This window comes from Palaemon carinicauda, chromosome 24 (genome assembly GCF_036898095.1).
Source record: "Palaemon carinicauda isolate YSFRI2023 chromosome 24, ASM3689809v2, whole genome shotgun sequence".
Classification (NCBI taxonomy): Eukaryota; Metazoa; Arthropoda; class Malacostraca; order Decapoda; family Palaemonidae; genus Palaemon; species Palaemon carinicauda.
The window spans coordinates 107141530-107155700 of NC_090748.1; the positions used below are offsets into that span (position 1 = coordinate 107141530).

At 34.7% G+C, this 14171-nt stretch overlaps 2 protein-coding genes across 4 annotated transcripts in view; one reads left to right on the forward strand and one right to left on the reverse strand.

The window, feature by feature from the left end:
* The window catches only part of LOC137618252 (patched domain-containing protein 3-like), a 51966-nt gene that overhangs the window by 36736 nt on the left and 1059 nt on the right, over positions 1 to 14171 (forward strand). Inside the window, exon 4 of one of the 3 annotated variants that reach the window (XM_068348411.1) lies at positions 11740 to 11881. The exons of 1 other annotated variant lie outside the window; for it this stretch is intronic. In XM_068348411.1, coding sequence (XP_068204512.1) covers positions 11740 to 11810 — 71 coding nt within the window. In that variant the 3' untranslated portion in view covers positions 11811 to 11881. Of the gene's footprint in view, positions 1 to 5249; positions 6897 to 11739; positions 11882 to 14171 lie in introns of those variants that run through there. One more of the 3 variants, XM_068348413.1, reaches the window with a different exon arrangement.
* The window catches only part of LOC137618253 (DCC-interacting protein 13-alpha-like), a 53364-nt gene continuing 46177 nt past the window's right edge, over positions 6985 to 14171 (reverse strand). The window contains exons 13-15 of the mRNA XM_068348414.1: positions 12215 to 12410; positions 10209 to 10395; positions 6985 to 7767 (exon numbers count right to left, since the gene is read on the reverse strand). Coding sequence (XP_068204515.1) covers positions 7561 to 7767; positions 10209 to 10395; positions 12215 to 12410 — 590 coding nt within the window. The 3' untranslated portion in view covers positions 6985 to 7560. The remainder of the gene's footprint in view (positions 7768 to 10208; positions 10396 to 12214; positions 12411 to 14171) is intronic.

A 14171-nucleotide genomic window follows, 5' to 3' on the forward strand; every position in this document is an offset into this window, starting at 1 on the left:
ATTTGATAACCTTTGCAGCTGAAAATCGTAGGCATGCAAGCCAAGTGAAGCCTGCCCTAGGCCAAAAGTTAACAAAGTTTTACTTACAGCTTTTGGATAAAAATTTTACAAAATTTGACTTGCAAGGAGCTTCTTGGATCAAAATGTAACAAAATTCTACTTACAGAAAACTTCTTGGATCAAAATTCGACTTAACAACAGTTTCTTGAAAAAAAGAGGCAAGAAAATTCGACTTGCAAACAGCTTCTTGGATAAAAATGTTTCGAAATTCGACTTTCAAACAGCTTCTCGGATCAAAATTTAACAAATTTTGACTTACAAACTGCTTCTTGGATAAAAATTTTATAAAATTTGGCTCGCAAACAGCTTCTTGGATCAAAACCTTAAAAAAATATGACTTGCAAACAGCAGCTCAAAATTTTTTAAACCAAATTAGACTTACAAACAGCTCCTAGGGAAAAAAAAAAAAAAAAGTCATCAAAATTTGACTTGCAAACAACTTCTTGGACCAAAATTTAACAAGATTCCACTTACAAACATCATCTTGGAACCTTTCAAGTTTTTAAGTTGAGATCTTTCTTAGTTATTTTCAAGCACACCCTTGCCATGTAGGGAAACCTTTACTTTGATCGTAATCTAGGACTAATCGGAGGTTGAGGCCCCCTAGGGTGAGTCTCTTATTAAGAGACCGGTTTGTATAGTTAGGAAAAATACAAATTACTTTTAAAATTTGTGATTTTTTTCCTACAAATAAAAACCCTCATCCCTTCATAGGAGACTCGTTTGATGGGGGCGGCTAGTAACTAGATCTAACCAAACCACTTCGGTCCTGTGGAGGAGCAAAAGTGAATACTCATGTTACCCTTTTAAATGTTTAAGGTGTTAGGCTAGGTCCCTTCCAGGAGACTGGTATGCAGTTGCAGACTAACACCTATATGTATGGTATCTGAATGTGTGGTCATTATGAGAAATATATTTGCATGTATTCCATTTATCCTCTCCCTCATCTGGGGGGATGGTGGAGATACTTCTATACAACTTGTTCGTCAAGTTACTCATTGTGAATCTTATCTGCTTATAGCTACCTGTCCAGCATGTAACAGAACAATTGCTTCTCCCCAATAGAGGTGAAGAAAGAAGAGGAGAATAGTCGGACATTCTTCTGTCTTACCTCGCCACTTGACAGGTTCTTCCAGAAGGTTAGACTAGATCTGAAATCCCTGACTGCATGCACTTGAATAGGAATGATCCCTCTGTAATATCATCGGATCATCGGGAGGGGGAGAGAGAGAGAGAGGGGTGGTGCCTTTCATCCTGTGCGGCAGTGCTCATATTCAGCTCTATACCAGAGTTGCGTGTGCTGATATTTCTTCCCTCTATGGGATATCTCTTGGCCCTTACTCCTCATGATGTGAGAACAAGCATTGGTAATAGTTGTGTAACCTCCCTTACCGAGCACCTGGAGTTGAATGTGCCAATGTGTTTCTTTCTGCTATACATAACTCTTGGATTCACTAAAGAAGAGAGGCTGCTTATACTGCACTGAATTCTTCATATTTTCGTATAGAAGTGGCAGCTTAGATTCCAATGAAGATAAGGCAGGGGGAAAGGAAGAACTAGTTCGTGTTCTAGAGAGTCGTGCTGGCTAATAACGACGCTCTCATTAGGAAAGAGACCACAACACCCCAGGTAGGTGATAAGTCCTTAGTGCTTTCCCAGTGTTGGGAAGCTATTGAAAGAAAGGTGCCACCCTTCCCCTTCACACTCGTCATCAGCAAAACTCTTCCTCTGACTGAGCACCAGCATGTCTAAGGAAAACCAACTTCTTTTAGTTCATGTTTTCGTCGTCGTTTGTAAGGGCGCACCCAAGGGATAGAACAGCAACAGACATGCCGCCCGACACGAGCAAGTATGTTGGATAACAGCAGATAGCACCCAAAACTCTCGCACTAAACCAGTTATCAGGAAACTGCATATCCTTGGCTTCTTCCATTAATATTCCTCAAACATGACAATCTAAAAAAAAAAAAAAAAACGTTAGAAATTAAAACTGCTGGATTTAGGTCCAGCAGAGTAGTATGTCAGTACGGTACTGAATTACTGCCAAAACCAAAGTAAAGGTTGTTTAACTGGAATGTGGGCGGGGCTTACCCTCCACCCGCCAGAAAATATAACTACCTCGTTAAAAGTTCAAATGGAAGTTCCAGTTTCGCTGAAATCCTACCCATATTAAAGATAGAGGGTCTGTATCAGTGTAGGAACAAGTAAAATAGTCATTACCATTAAACAAGAGGCTTTAATTCTTCTTGACATAATGCCTTTATCAACAAAGTGTTTCCTTATATTCTACTACTTTGCATGACAATACTTCTTTTAACATAATTCTACTAGATCTACACTATGAGAAAGTAAACAATATTCTTTCTTAGGAAATGCAATACATAACCTTGACAAAATTCATAATTTCAGAAATGAAGAGAAGAATATGCTTTGCCAAATGCCATAAATACTACTCTTAATCATATGTGATTACGTCACAGCTAGTCTTGATTGCAAATACTCATTGTAACTAGGAGAGGGCAACTATTTTTGTAAATACATCACAAATATGATTTTCACAAATTTGAATATGTTCACATACACTACTAAATATAATTCTTATGCTTATTAAGAAGCGAGGTTCGAGTGATGTTTTTGTAATCTTTGCATCTGCTAAATCAAAAGAAGCCTGTTTGTGGCAGGAATTTAACAAAGCACTTTCACTTCTACAAGAAGTAAAGTCTTACAAAATAGACTTATTTCAACTCTTTTATTTGTACCACTGTCATGACTAGGCACAGAAAAATAAATGGAAAAAAAAGCATTTAAAGCGGAACCACTAACACTTTTCTGTCAAATGAGATTATTACTCTTTCCCCAAGATCCTTGAAATGTAATTTACAAATATTTGGGTACCTTTACTCTATTTTTTGAAACACAGTAACATGCCATAATACAATACAGTGCTTGCAAAGAAATATCAGTACAAAACTAATATATATAATTCTTTGGAATATACAAAATATATCTTACAATTAATAATTATACATAATAATTCACAGAAGATTTTAAGAAACTGCAAAACAGCTACACTTGAAGCATTCCTATTGGCATTATGTTGGTTCAAGCATTCTTTTTCTATTTTTTTTTTAAACTAAATCACAACATTAATTATTTCACACTGAGTTTTATACTTTTTTTTTTTCCCAGGAAAACATAAAGTAGAACTAGTTGAGTTTCAGCCAGCTCCGTAAGAGTCGAACTTGACTCATTGGGCTGGTTAATCTCCTCTTAATAACAAGAAGTTAGGTTGAAATAATGAAATCAACAATGACAACAAAGAAACAGTATGCATCAATTAAGAAATAAATAGAAATAGAAGCATACCGACCTGTGCTTTGACACAAAAGACAAACATTAAGAAATGCATGATTTGTGTAGCTCCCTCAAGGATGTCAGACTACTTAAATATAACATTCACTATGGACAATAATAGTACACACGACATTTAATGAAATGTTTATATATAACAGATGTACGTCAACAAGCTGCTTATCTAAGTAATTTGTCATAAATAAATAAAGGCCTATCGGTCAAGAAACCTTGAAAATATGAGAATTACCTGTTGTGAAGATTACTGGTGTACGAAGTATATATAATACAAAATTCTCTACAGTTCAGTGTCCACATCACACTGTGATTAACTGAAGGCTTACAATGCGTACAGTATTTTCTATGTACATTTGATAACTGATGAAACTATTAACGTAACTTCCTTTTCAAGAATTAAAAGAACGATCTTGCTAAAAAGCACATGCAACATGGCTACCATATGCTTAAATGTATTTAATCTACCCATAATAGAGTATAAAAAGTTTATGCAAATCTCCAAACTTATCAGGTCTTGATCTCACGATAGAAAATGAAATAAATATTTCAAGTTCTTGGTAGTTCCATATATTCCTGACTTGTAAGGCAATTTATATATTGTATCTACAACTTACTGAGCTTCACATCATTACAAAAATTTTGAAATGTTTTTCTAAACCAACTATTTTACACAAAGCAATATACAATGGTCTGCACATATCAGCGGCCGTACATTGTTACGCACGCAGAACCGAAGGAGTTCCGAGCCAATTCCCTCATCACATGAAATTTAGAACTTTGAAGGGTGTGTTTCGATAAATTACAGAAGACATGAAAAAGAAAAATGAAACATTTCCTATCAAGTGCTCAAGTAGCAAACATACTAACATCAAGTTTGAAAATATAAAATGCATGAGACACAACTTATGAGAATTCTTTCCTCAAAAGATCTGGGAGTGTGTAACATGAAAAAAATATTCTTGAACCAGGAAGGTCCAGGGATATAAAGTAAGTTTTGGCATACTTCCCATACACATTTCTATAAATAGCTTGTGTTTATGAAAGCTTACATTGATACTTAACCGGTAAACAATTATTATAGATAATAACTAAATTGCACTTGAATAGGCCTTTTCTAAAATAAAACGGTCGACTTCAAGAATCAATAACAAGTTTCAAGAAATTTGTTCTAAATTGTCAGTGATTGTGTCAAACGATAGGAGTTGCCTATGCTCAGTGGTGCTTCTAACAGTCTTGCTGTTCTTGGTGCCTCATTCCAAGCCTTCGAAAAGGCTTTATCACCCAAAGGGTAAAATCAACAGCCTACTGAAGTACACTACAAGTCTTTGTAGTGTATTATTATGGCTGGGACATCATGACCAAACATACCCTGTCATTGATTGTATCATGCATTCCTTTCCTCATAAAAATATATATTTCCAATTCAATTATCACATTCTAAGCCGCCTATTATCACATGACAATTAACAGTTCTTGTTACACCACCCTTCATTACCTTTACACCTCCTTTCAAAATACAACCCCTAAACTCTGTAAGTGGGAATTAAATATTTTGCTGCTTATTCTTTATGGTTATTGAGGCTACTATGAATAAGGAATGCTACTGGATAAATTTCTTAAAGGAGTATAATTTTCTTTAGTAAAATTACATCAGATTCATTGCTGCTCAGAGAGCAGCATTATACATACTTAAATAATATTCTCAAGTACTTTTTATTTCATATATCAAGGTTGTAAACAACTGAAATGTAAATGAATAGCTGACAGACAGACATTTCCCTTACCAGGCTCTATAGTACCTTTTAATTTTTTTTTTTCAGTCCATGAACATCATTGCGATGACATTTAAGTAATAACAGGACATACTACATGCGCGCACACTACCTGATGATATACGCATTTTTATTGCTATTTCTTATTCAAGTTAGAAAAAAAAAAAAAAATTTTATAGATTATTACATATACTGTACTGTACATGAAACAAATACAGAGACAAATTGAATCAATACATGTCCTACAAAATTTGTCAAAAATGTAAAAGAATCTTATTAAGTTTTTCTACTTTTTTTGTGACAATTTTCGTATGAGAAAATTGTAGGAAACAAGCTAAGCAATCAGCATCTAAGACCTAGCTAGTAAGTGAATCATCTTGAAATATAAGGCCAAATAATCATATAGAAAAATCATTTGAACAATCGAAGTAGCATACTATAGAATCGATGCAACTAAGGCAGTAATTGCGTACAATACTGTACTGTATTTGATATTGAAGAATGAAGCCTGTTAGGAGGGTGTCCCATCAAAATATTGTGACCAGTATTATCAAATAATTTAACCAGACCACTTGAGTTAAATTCTAATAGTTTTTACTGATTCTTAAATTCTAAGCTCTTACTAGCTGGCAGTTTATAGGAGCAGTTGATACACAAAGGACTTTACAATACATAAAAAGATGAGTTGACCTTTCTCTTTTTTACCAAAATAGATATTCGTTCCACGCATAAATCTCATTTCATGACTTGAATAATAATTGCAGTAAATATACAATATCCTTACAATTTATGTTCACAAAATTAAAACATACCAGTATAATACACTGGATACGGTATACATTTTATGTGCCACCTAGAAATATACTACTGTACATATATAAGCACACAAGAAAATTTCACAATTTGTAAGGTGTGTTTATATATCTGTAAGTATGAAAGGCTGCAAGATGACCGTAACAAATACTTTTATAGATACATCAGTAAAGGTAGCGAAGAGTTGCCATTCTTTTGTGTCATCCTTTGAAGTAATGGTATAGTACTGTACAACACTTGGCCTCCGATATCAAATCTCTATGATTTTCAGCTCATTGGCAAAATGGCAAAACTTCATCACTACTGTGTCTAAAACACACGTGCAAATACAAAGACGCTAAATATCTGAATCACAAAGGACTAGGTGGTGGTGATAGATTACGCCGTTTCGATCTGAATCGCGTTTACTTTTCGGTACTCGCTCAAATTAATCTATATACTGTATCAACATCGTAAGTACAAAGAGGCAAAAATTGTCACATTGAAACCCCTTTTTGACATTAAATATTCTCATACAAATTAATGGGGTTCATAAACAGACATAGATTACAGCACTAACCATGACACTGATGGTGAAGTTGCATCAGCTTTCACAGCCCTAGTGATGAAATGGAGCTGTCACATCCCGTGCCCCTTTTTCAAAATGCAAATAAATACACGCGGTACTAGTGTATGATCAAACTCTTCAAGGTCTCCATACGTAAATGTTTGTATCAAAACACCAGTAAATATTTACTGTAATAACATATAAATCACCATAAAATACATTTTATTTCTGCTCACTCTCCTCCTGCAGTTATAAAATTATGATTATGTTCTTTGACAATGTTTTAATTCACATCTTGTTACTAAAAAAACAACTGGTATAATGAAGAGAAACAATGTGAAAAGAATAAATATTCAAGTTCCCACCAAGCCATCTGAAAGAAACTGTAGGCCACTGAAATTAACAAAACTTTGGGGAAAAAAGTTGACTTTACAACAGCTGATTACAGTTGTAAACAAGCACCAATGTACAGGATCATAAATTGTGTGTGAAGTTTCATCCCTCTAATTACTATAAACATACAATACATATAAAAGCTAGAGTATCTGGAGAGTTTAGCTTTTATTCTAACAAGACAACTTTGTGACGAAAGACACATTTACTCATTGCTATGTTTACAGTTCTTGTCATAATTCACTTCAAAAATCTTGAACCATTTCCCCAAAATAAGGGAGTATTTGCTGAGTGAACCTTGTAAAACTAACTGAATTCCAGATTTCTAAACACTAGAAAGTACCTGTGCCTCTCAAGTTTATCTTTGGAAATTTTGTGTCCACAATACGGTATAAAGCTATTGTCTGCCCAAATAATGCTCAATGAAAGATGTATGAAAGAGATCATTCTCACTAGAATAAGCCTTAATCATTATGACTTTGAGCATTAGAAGGCGTTTTATTTTTGTGAAATTCAAAGCCCTGAAGTCAATGCTATCTGTCTGAAATTTATAGAACACAAACTTATAATTACCTTTTCTTCAAAAAAGAGAAACGTGTATACATTTTAAGCTTCACTTTCAGGATCCTCTTCTTTAGAAGGTTCTTGTGAGCTAAGAACTGGAGTACGTCCTCGACTACCTGTTGATACAGGGGGTGTTCTTGGGGCAGAACCTGGTAGTTCACCATCTAAGATTAAGAACTGTCCATCTGAGCTTACCTGCGGAGGCCCGTCTTTATCCGGTAATTGTGCGATGTTATCTAAGAGTAATCTCTGAAAATGATGAGGGAGAATTTATGCAATTAATTGAAAATACAAAAAGAACCTTGAAACAAAGGAAAAATATGGTGGATGGCAGATACATAAAGACTAAGAAATTGTGATACACATATGTATTATTATTATTATTATTATTATAACAAGCTAAGCTACAACCCGAGTTGAAAAAGCAAGATGCTATAATCCCCAGGTCTCCAACAGGGAAAAATAACCCAGTGAGGAAAGGAAATAAATAAATGATATGAGAAATAATGAATAATTAGAATAAAATATTTAAAAAACGGTAACAACATCAAAACAGATATCTTATATATAAACTAAAAAGACTTGTGTCAGCCTGTTCAACATACTGTAAAAACATTTGCTGCAAGTTTGAGCTTTAGAAATACATAAAGTTGTGTACCTAATAAGTTCAAATCACAAAGAATCATAAGCATTGCATTCATAGGTGTAACTCTCCAGATCAATATGTGTAAGCTCTACATATATTATACATATAATTTTATATACAGCACTTTAATGCATGTTAAACATCTTGACTCCTCATTGTGGTTATGGTGGCCGATGTGGTAACGTCTCTGGCTGGTGAACGTCAGACTGGGGTTAGAGTCCTGCTCAAACTCGATAGTTTCTTTGGTCGCTGCAATCTCACCATCCTTGTGAGCTAAGGAGAGGGGTTTGGGGGAGCCTATAGTTCTATCTGCTGAGTCATCACCAGCCATTGATTTTGAGAATCTATAAGAGAATTCTGAAGAAGCGTCTTTGGCTACATTTTTGCCAACCACAGTGCATGTGTTGACCAGTTAAATAAAGCCGAATTTCCTTCATTTTAAAATATTAAGCAAAATGGAGAACATGCATTGAATTACTTCTTATACACATTTTTCTTAACATTCATAAACTTATTACATCGTATTAACTAGACCAAATGTTTAAGATACCATTTAAGCGTTGAAATAATTTCTAATTTAGTAGTCAACCATGACTGTAGGGTCTTAGGTACCTATCGGATTTGGCTGCTTAACAGAGAGCTACCAGTGCTTGTCTTGAGGCCTAAATTTTATATTAAATCATTAACAGGTACTGTACCTGTGAACACTGCCTCCCAGTGCAAGTCTACCTTCGCTACATTTTATGTAGGACACTTCCCATAAATGGATGAACTTGTATCCATTGGGACCAACAATCATGGAGAGTTAACATTTTACCTTCGGGAGATGTTGGAAACTCATTTCTTCTGTTTCATTTTGACTCCCCATAACCTTTCATTTACAGTACTGTCAAGAGACAGACTTCAAGAATTATTGACTGCTCAGTTTCATGTTGATGGTAAGTGCAGTATATTTTCAAGTTTGAGAGACTGTTACCCGATACTGATCCTTGTTTTACCCAAGATTGTTTTGACCATGCTGTTTAATGTATCTTTGTTTTACTGAAAACTTAGACCCTGACACATTACAGTTCCAAAGTTTCTAAGTACTCTACTGGATTCAACAAGCATACACTAACAGTCTTGGGCATTCAGAATCTTAAAATATCTTATTATTCCTTGTTTCCATTCCTCACTGGGCTATTTCCCTATTGGGGCCCCTGGGCTTATAACATTCTGCTTTTCCAACTAGGGTTGTAGCTTAGCAAGTAGTAATAATAATAATAATAATAATAATAATAATAATAAATGTGGTTGAGGATAGTACATGATTATGTACACTTTTTATCACAAGGATGTTTTCCTTTACAAACCCATTAATCATAGAGCAGGTGTCCTCCTCCCTACCCCTTGAATCTCTTTGCCTTACATATAGTTTTAAAAAAATGAGGTAGATCGTTAAAACAAACCTAAGAATCCAGATCATGTATTCATGGTTAGAATACTTAATCTGACATTCGAATGACTAGTGAATGTTAGATCATACTGGTATGAATGTGAGAATATATATTAACCCTTTTACCCCCAAAGGACGTACTGGTACGTTTCACAAAACTCGTCCCTTTACCCCCATGCATGGACGTACCGGTACGTCCTTGCAAAAAACTGCTATTTACATTTTTTTTTGCATATTTTTGATAAATTTTTGAGAAACTTCAGACATTTTCCAAGAGAATGAGACCAACCTGACCTCTCTATGATGAAAATTAAGGCTGTTAGACCAATTTAAAAAAAATATACTGCAAAATGTGCTTGAAAAAAAAAAACCCTTGGGGGTTAAGGGTTGGAAAGTTCCAAATAGCCTAGGGGTAAAAGGGTTAATGGTTTGTATGAAAAATCTTATTTTTTTGTATTTAAAAAAGAAGTGTTGGACTCCTAACATACTAGGTTCCCGTTCATTTTGTATCCATATTAAAATCATAGGATTACTTTACAAAAGGAAAAACATAGGATACTTTTAATGAAGAAACAACTATTCTTCTACTTCAAAATATTTGATACTTACCGTTTCTTGTTTTCTCTTCTTTTCCAAAGTCTTTTTCTCCATCAATTTATTGTAAGCCTTCTTTGCTGCAACACCAAGAGCATTACATATGTCTGTTCCACTGCTGTCCGCTTCAAATACGTAACACGAATAACGTGGATTATCTGTATTTTCAGTATCGTTTTGTCGAACAATGTAACCAACCAATCTGCAACCCAATTGAAAAAATTAAGCGTAATGATCATAATTTAATGGTAACACTAGATTCCTTAAATATCTTTATTTATTTTAGCATTTAATGTTAGTTAAATCTTGGCATCTACAGTAAATAAACGATGCTTTACTTTATAAGTTTGATTGTATTATATACATGCAAGACTGACATGAATAGTGAGCTCAAAATATGTGTCCAATTATATTCAACATAATATATAAAAATAAAAGTGTATTGGAAATCGTCTCTCGTTCATTTAGACATCGTACCAACGTTCAAGAAATGTATTCTCATCATTAGGGTCACATTGAAAAATTCATAATCACATCAGATACTTGAACACACTTATAAAGATAAACTTAGGAAGTAATATATTATCAAGAGGTTTAAACACTGTTCTCAGTAGCTGAAAGGTACTGTACAGTATATAAGAAGTAAATCAACTTATTTCCAGGTCCTAGTATTTGAGATCTATTTCTAGTTTTAAACATATTTGAAGCTATTAATTAACTGTAATTTGATAGATACCCTTAGGAAATACTTAAATAGATCATAAAATGTGCATCAGTAATTTAATAGAATAAAATCGGAACAAAGAACGAACTCTAGTGTTATCTGGGGGTTCTAGCGCACCATTCAGGAAGGGTACTGATGGTACATAGCACCTCCAAGATTAGAGATCCTCCCATAGAGCCTGGAATTCTTTAATTACTTTAAACCTTTCAGCTATGTGTAACCCGCTCGCATTTCTTGCCATCTTTTAGACACCTTTGCGTGGTCAATATAGTTACTGCTGGATCCCAAACTGAGACCATTCACCTGCATCCAATCCAAGAAGAAAACTGTCATATTGGGCTACCAACTGTTCAACAAACCCAGAAGATACAGGTCGAATAATGACAGCTAATACCTCCTTCGGAAGAGGGAATGCAGCTCCCTAAGGGCCAGGGTACTCTTTAAATGTCATATCAGTAATAATGACAGTAGAGCTAATGCTCACCCTCTCCTGATCTATGGATTTGCCTGAATGAATCCTAAGTTCAGTCAGCAAGTGAGATCTATTACTACCTCCTGGAAAGAAGAGTACATGCTAGAATTCCTGAGGAACTTTAACAAGAGGTGTCTTGTGTGATTACTACTGCTTCATTTTCCTTCTAAGTAGTGTCTGAAGAAGAGAATATGAGTGGTGATGGAAGAGATGGTACAGGAGGAAGAAGAGAGAGGAAAAGAAAAATTCCTAGTCAAACTGCAATTCTCAAGTACTACAAAACACTTGGGTTTTTAAGGTTTGTATCTTCATTGGAATAATAATCACTTCACCATCTTCTTATCTTTCAGTGCACCTCCACTTACAAGCAAGAGCTCTCACAAGAACAAGCAATATGAACACTTTTCACAAATTGATATAAGAAAAGATCCAACAGTTGAGTGAACATGACAATACGCCTGTACCCGTCGCAGCCCAAGACAAAAATCGTTATTCTGTGACAAGGTGGTAGGCGGGGCTTCCCTCTCTCGCTACCTTAACAATTTAATGTCGATTCCAGTGCTACTGAAGAAATATCCCTATCTTTAAGGACGAATGGTTTCCATACTTATGAGAACAAAAGGACAATACTGTACATTAAATTATATTGTAATGATAACATTAATTATAGTATTGAAATAACTACCAATACTAAAAAACACCAATAACAACATCAATACTGTACAGTATCCTCCTTCTGTTTTTTTTTCCCTCACGCAATTGACCTCAGGTCAGTGGGTCAGCAGATGAAAGAGCAAAACTGTACTGTATAAAAAGGTGACATACTTTCTGTTTTCATTATGAGTTGCCCAGTAAGCCACGTCACTAAGACTGTGCCGAAGACGCATGGTGTGGGTGGCCGCATCCGTGAGGATTAGATGGGCGTCTGTGGTTGTCAGCTTCAGTTCGTTTGTGGAGAAGACGTTGTGGATGGCCCGTGCAGCTAGGATTCTCCTCATTACCTCACAGATCACACTCTGACCTGTATCAAGAATAAAATAAATGATATGAAATAAACCTGTGAAAAGTCAAACAAACAGTTTTGTTTTATGTATAAATTACAGACAAACAATATCATTATCATACAGCATAATACCTCATTAATAACGTTAAATTTTCAAGCAAGTATACATCATTAAAAAATTTATTATTACTACCATTTACAATATACCAATTGGAATACTGTGATTCATAAGAAGTATCTACTGTATTCGGAAAACACCATTCAAAAAGTTTACAATGCTGTGTTTTGCCATACTTAGATCACAGCAAAAAACTAAAACTTGCAAATAATATATGACATAAAATAATGGCAGTGATGCACACAGAGTGTTGTAAAATATCTAACTTTTCCTAAAAATACTACAAATCGTGTTTCTACATCATGTCACTACAACACAAACGTTGAGAGCAATGCTATGAACTTAATCTCAACTCCTACAATGTGAAAAATATTTCTGTACAAGCAGTCCACTTATATATCTATACAGGTATATACAACCATTTTACATACAGTACTCATTTCAGTGAAAATCAAATCACAGAATGGGATAGAAAGGTAGAGAGTATCAAACATTAAGAAATAAAATATTCTAAAATAAATTTGGAATGTCAATGCAGTTTAAAATTGATAGCTAATACCAATTTTATTCATTACTACTACAACAATAAACACAACTGAATACAAGACATAAAGGACACCAAACAAGACTAAAAAAAAATTGTTCTACTACAGTATATATACAATTTCAAAAGTATATTAAAGTATAAAATTAAAGATGTAAAACAAAGCCCTCTTTATTACACATGGATATCAGAGCACTTCAAAACTTTTAACTTTATAAAGGAAGTAAAAGCTTTCCAGAAAAAAAAAAAAAAAAAAAAAAAAAAACTGCAATGGAAAATCTACTCTTCTGTGCATTTTTTACAAATGGCTACCAGTCGACTGTCAAAAATAATCAACCTAAAACTACACATCATTAGTTTCATATAATACTTATATTAATTCCTAACCTAAATAAAATTAAAACAACATTAATTAAAAATGGAAGGTATTCACCACTGCTACCCAAATATGGCAATTAGAAAACCATCAACATTTTATGTCGCATTTTCCCTTTCTGGGGTTAGACGGAAAACTGGTTTATTAAACTTTCTCAGCTTGAGCTTGCTCAACCTAAACTTCAATCTGATTCATGTGCCATAAAATGACTCTCAATTATCCCTTAGAGCAAATGTTTCTCCCACTTTCCCAAACAAGATCATTCTCTGATACAATTCCAAGCAATTGCGGATAATGATCGTGCCCCCGATGTCAAGAGTTGAAAGTTTCACTATTGTAAACTCTGTCTGCTGTCGAGGAATCATTCAATGAAGCCAAACCACAGATGGTAAGTGCTTACTGGAAAATGTCTGGGGGCAGAGTATGTGATAAGGCTTGGCCAGTTTCAGTCATGATGAAGCTTTTTAACAGACAGTGGGGAAGATTGTGATCGTGGCAAAGAAAGTGGGAGCTGAAGGCTGAGGACAGTATCTAGGAGGACCTTGCTCAATTAGTCTGTTTAGCAAGTGAAGAAAAGGAGGCCGAGGCTGATGAACCTGACAAGCAGAAATGTCACAGATGATGGAGGATTTAAAAATAAGGCATACAGCATGGACCCTTCTATGGGGCTTGCCCTCAAGTTCAAGCATACTATGGATGAGGGTTTTTCAGCCAACAAGAGCATCATGGATAAAATGAAGA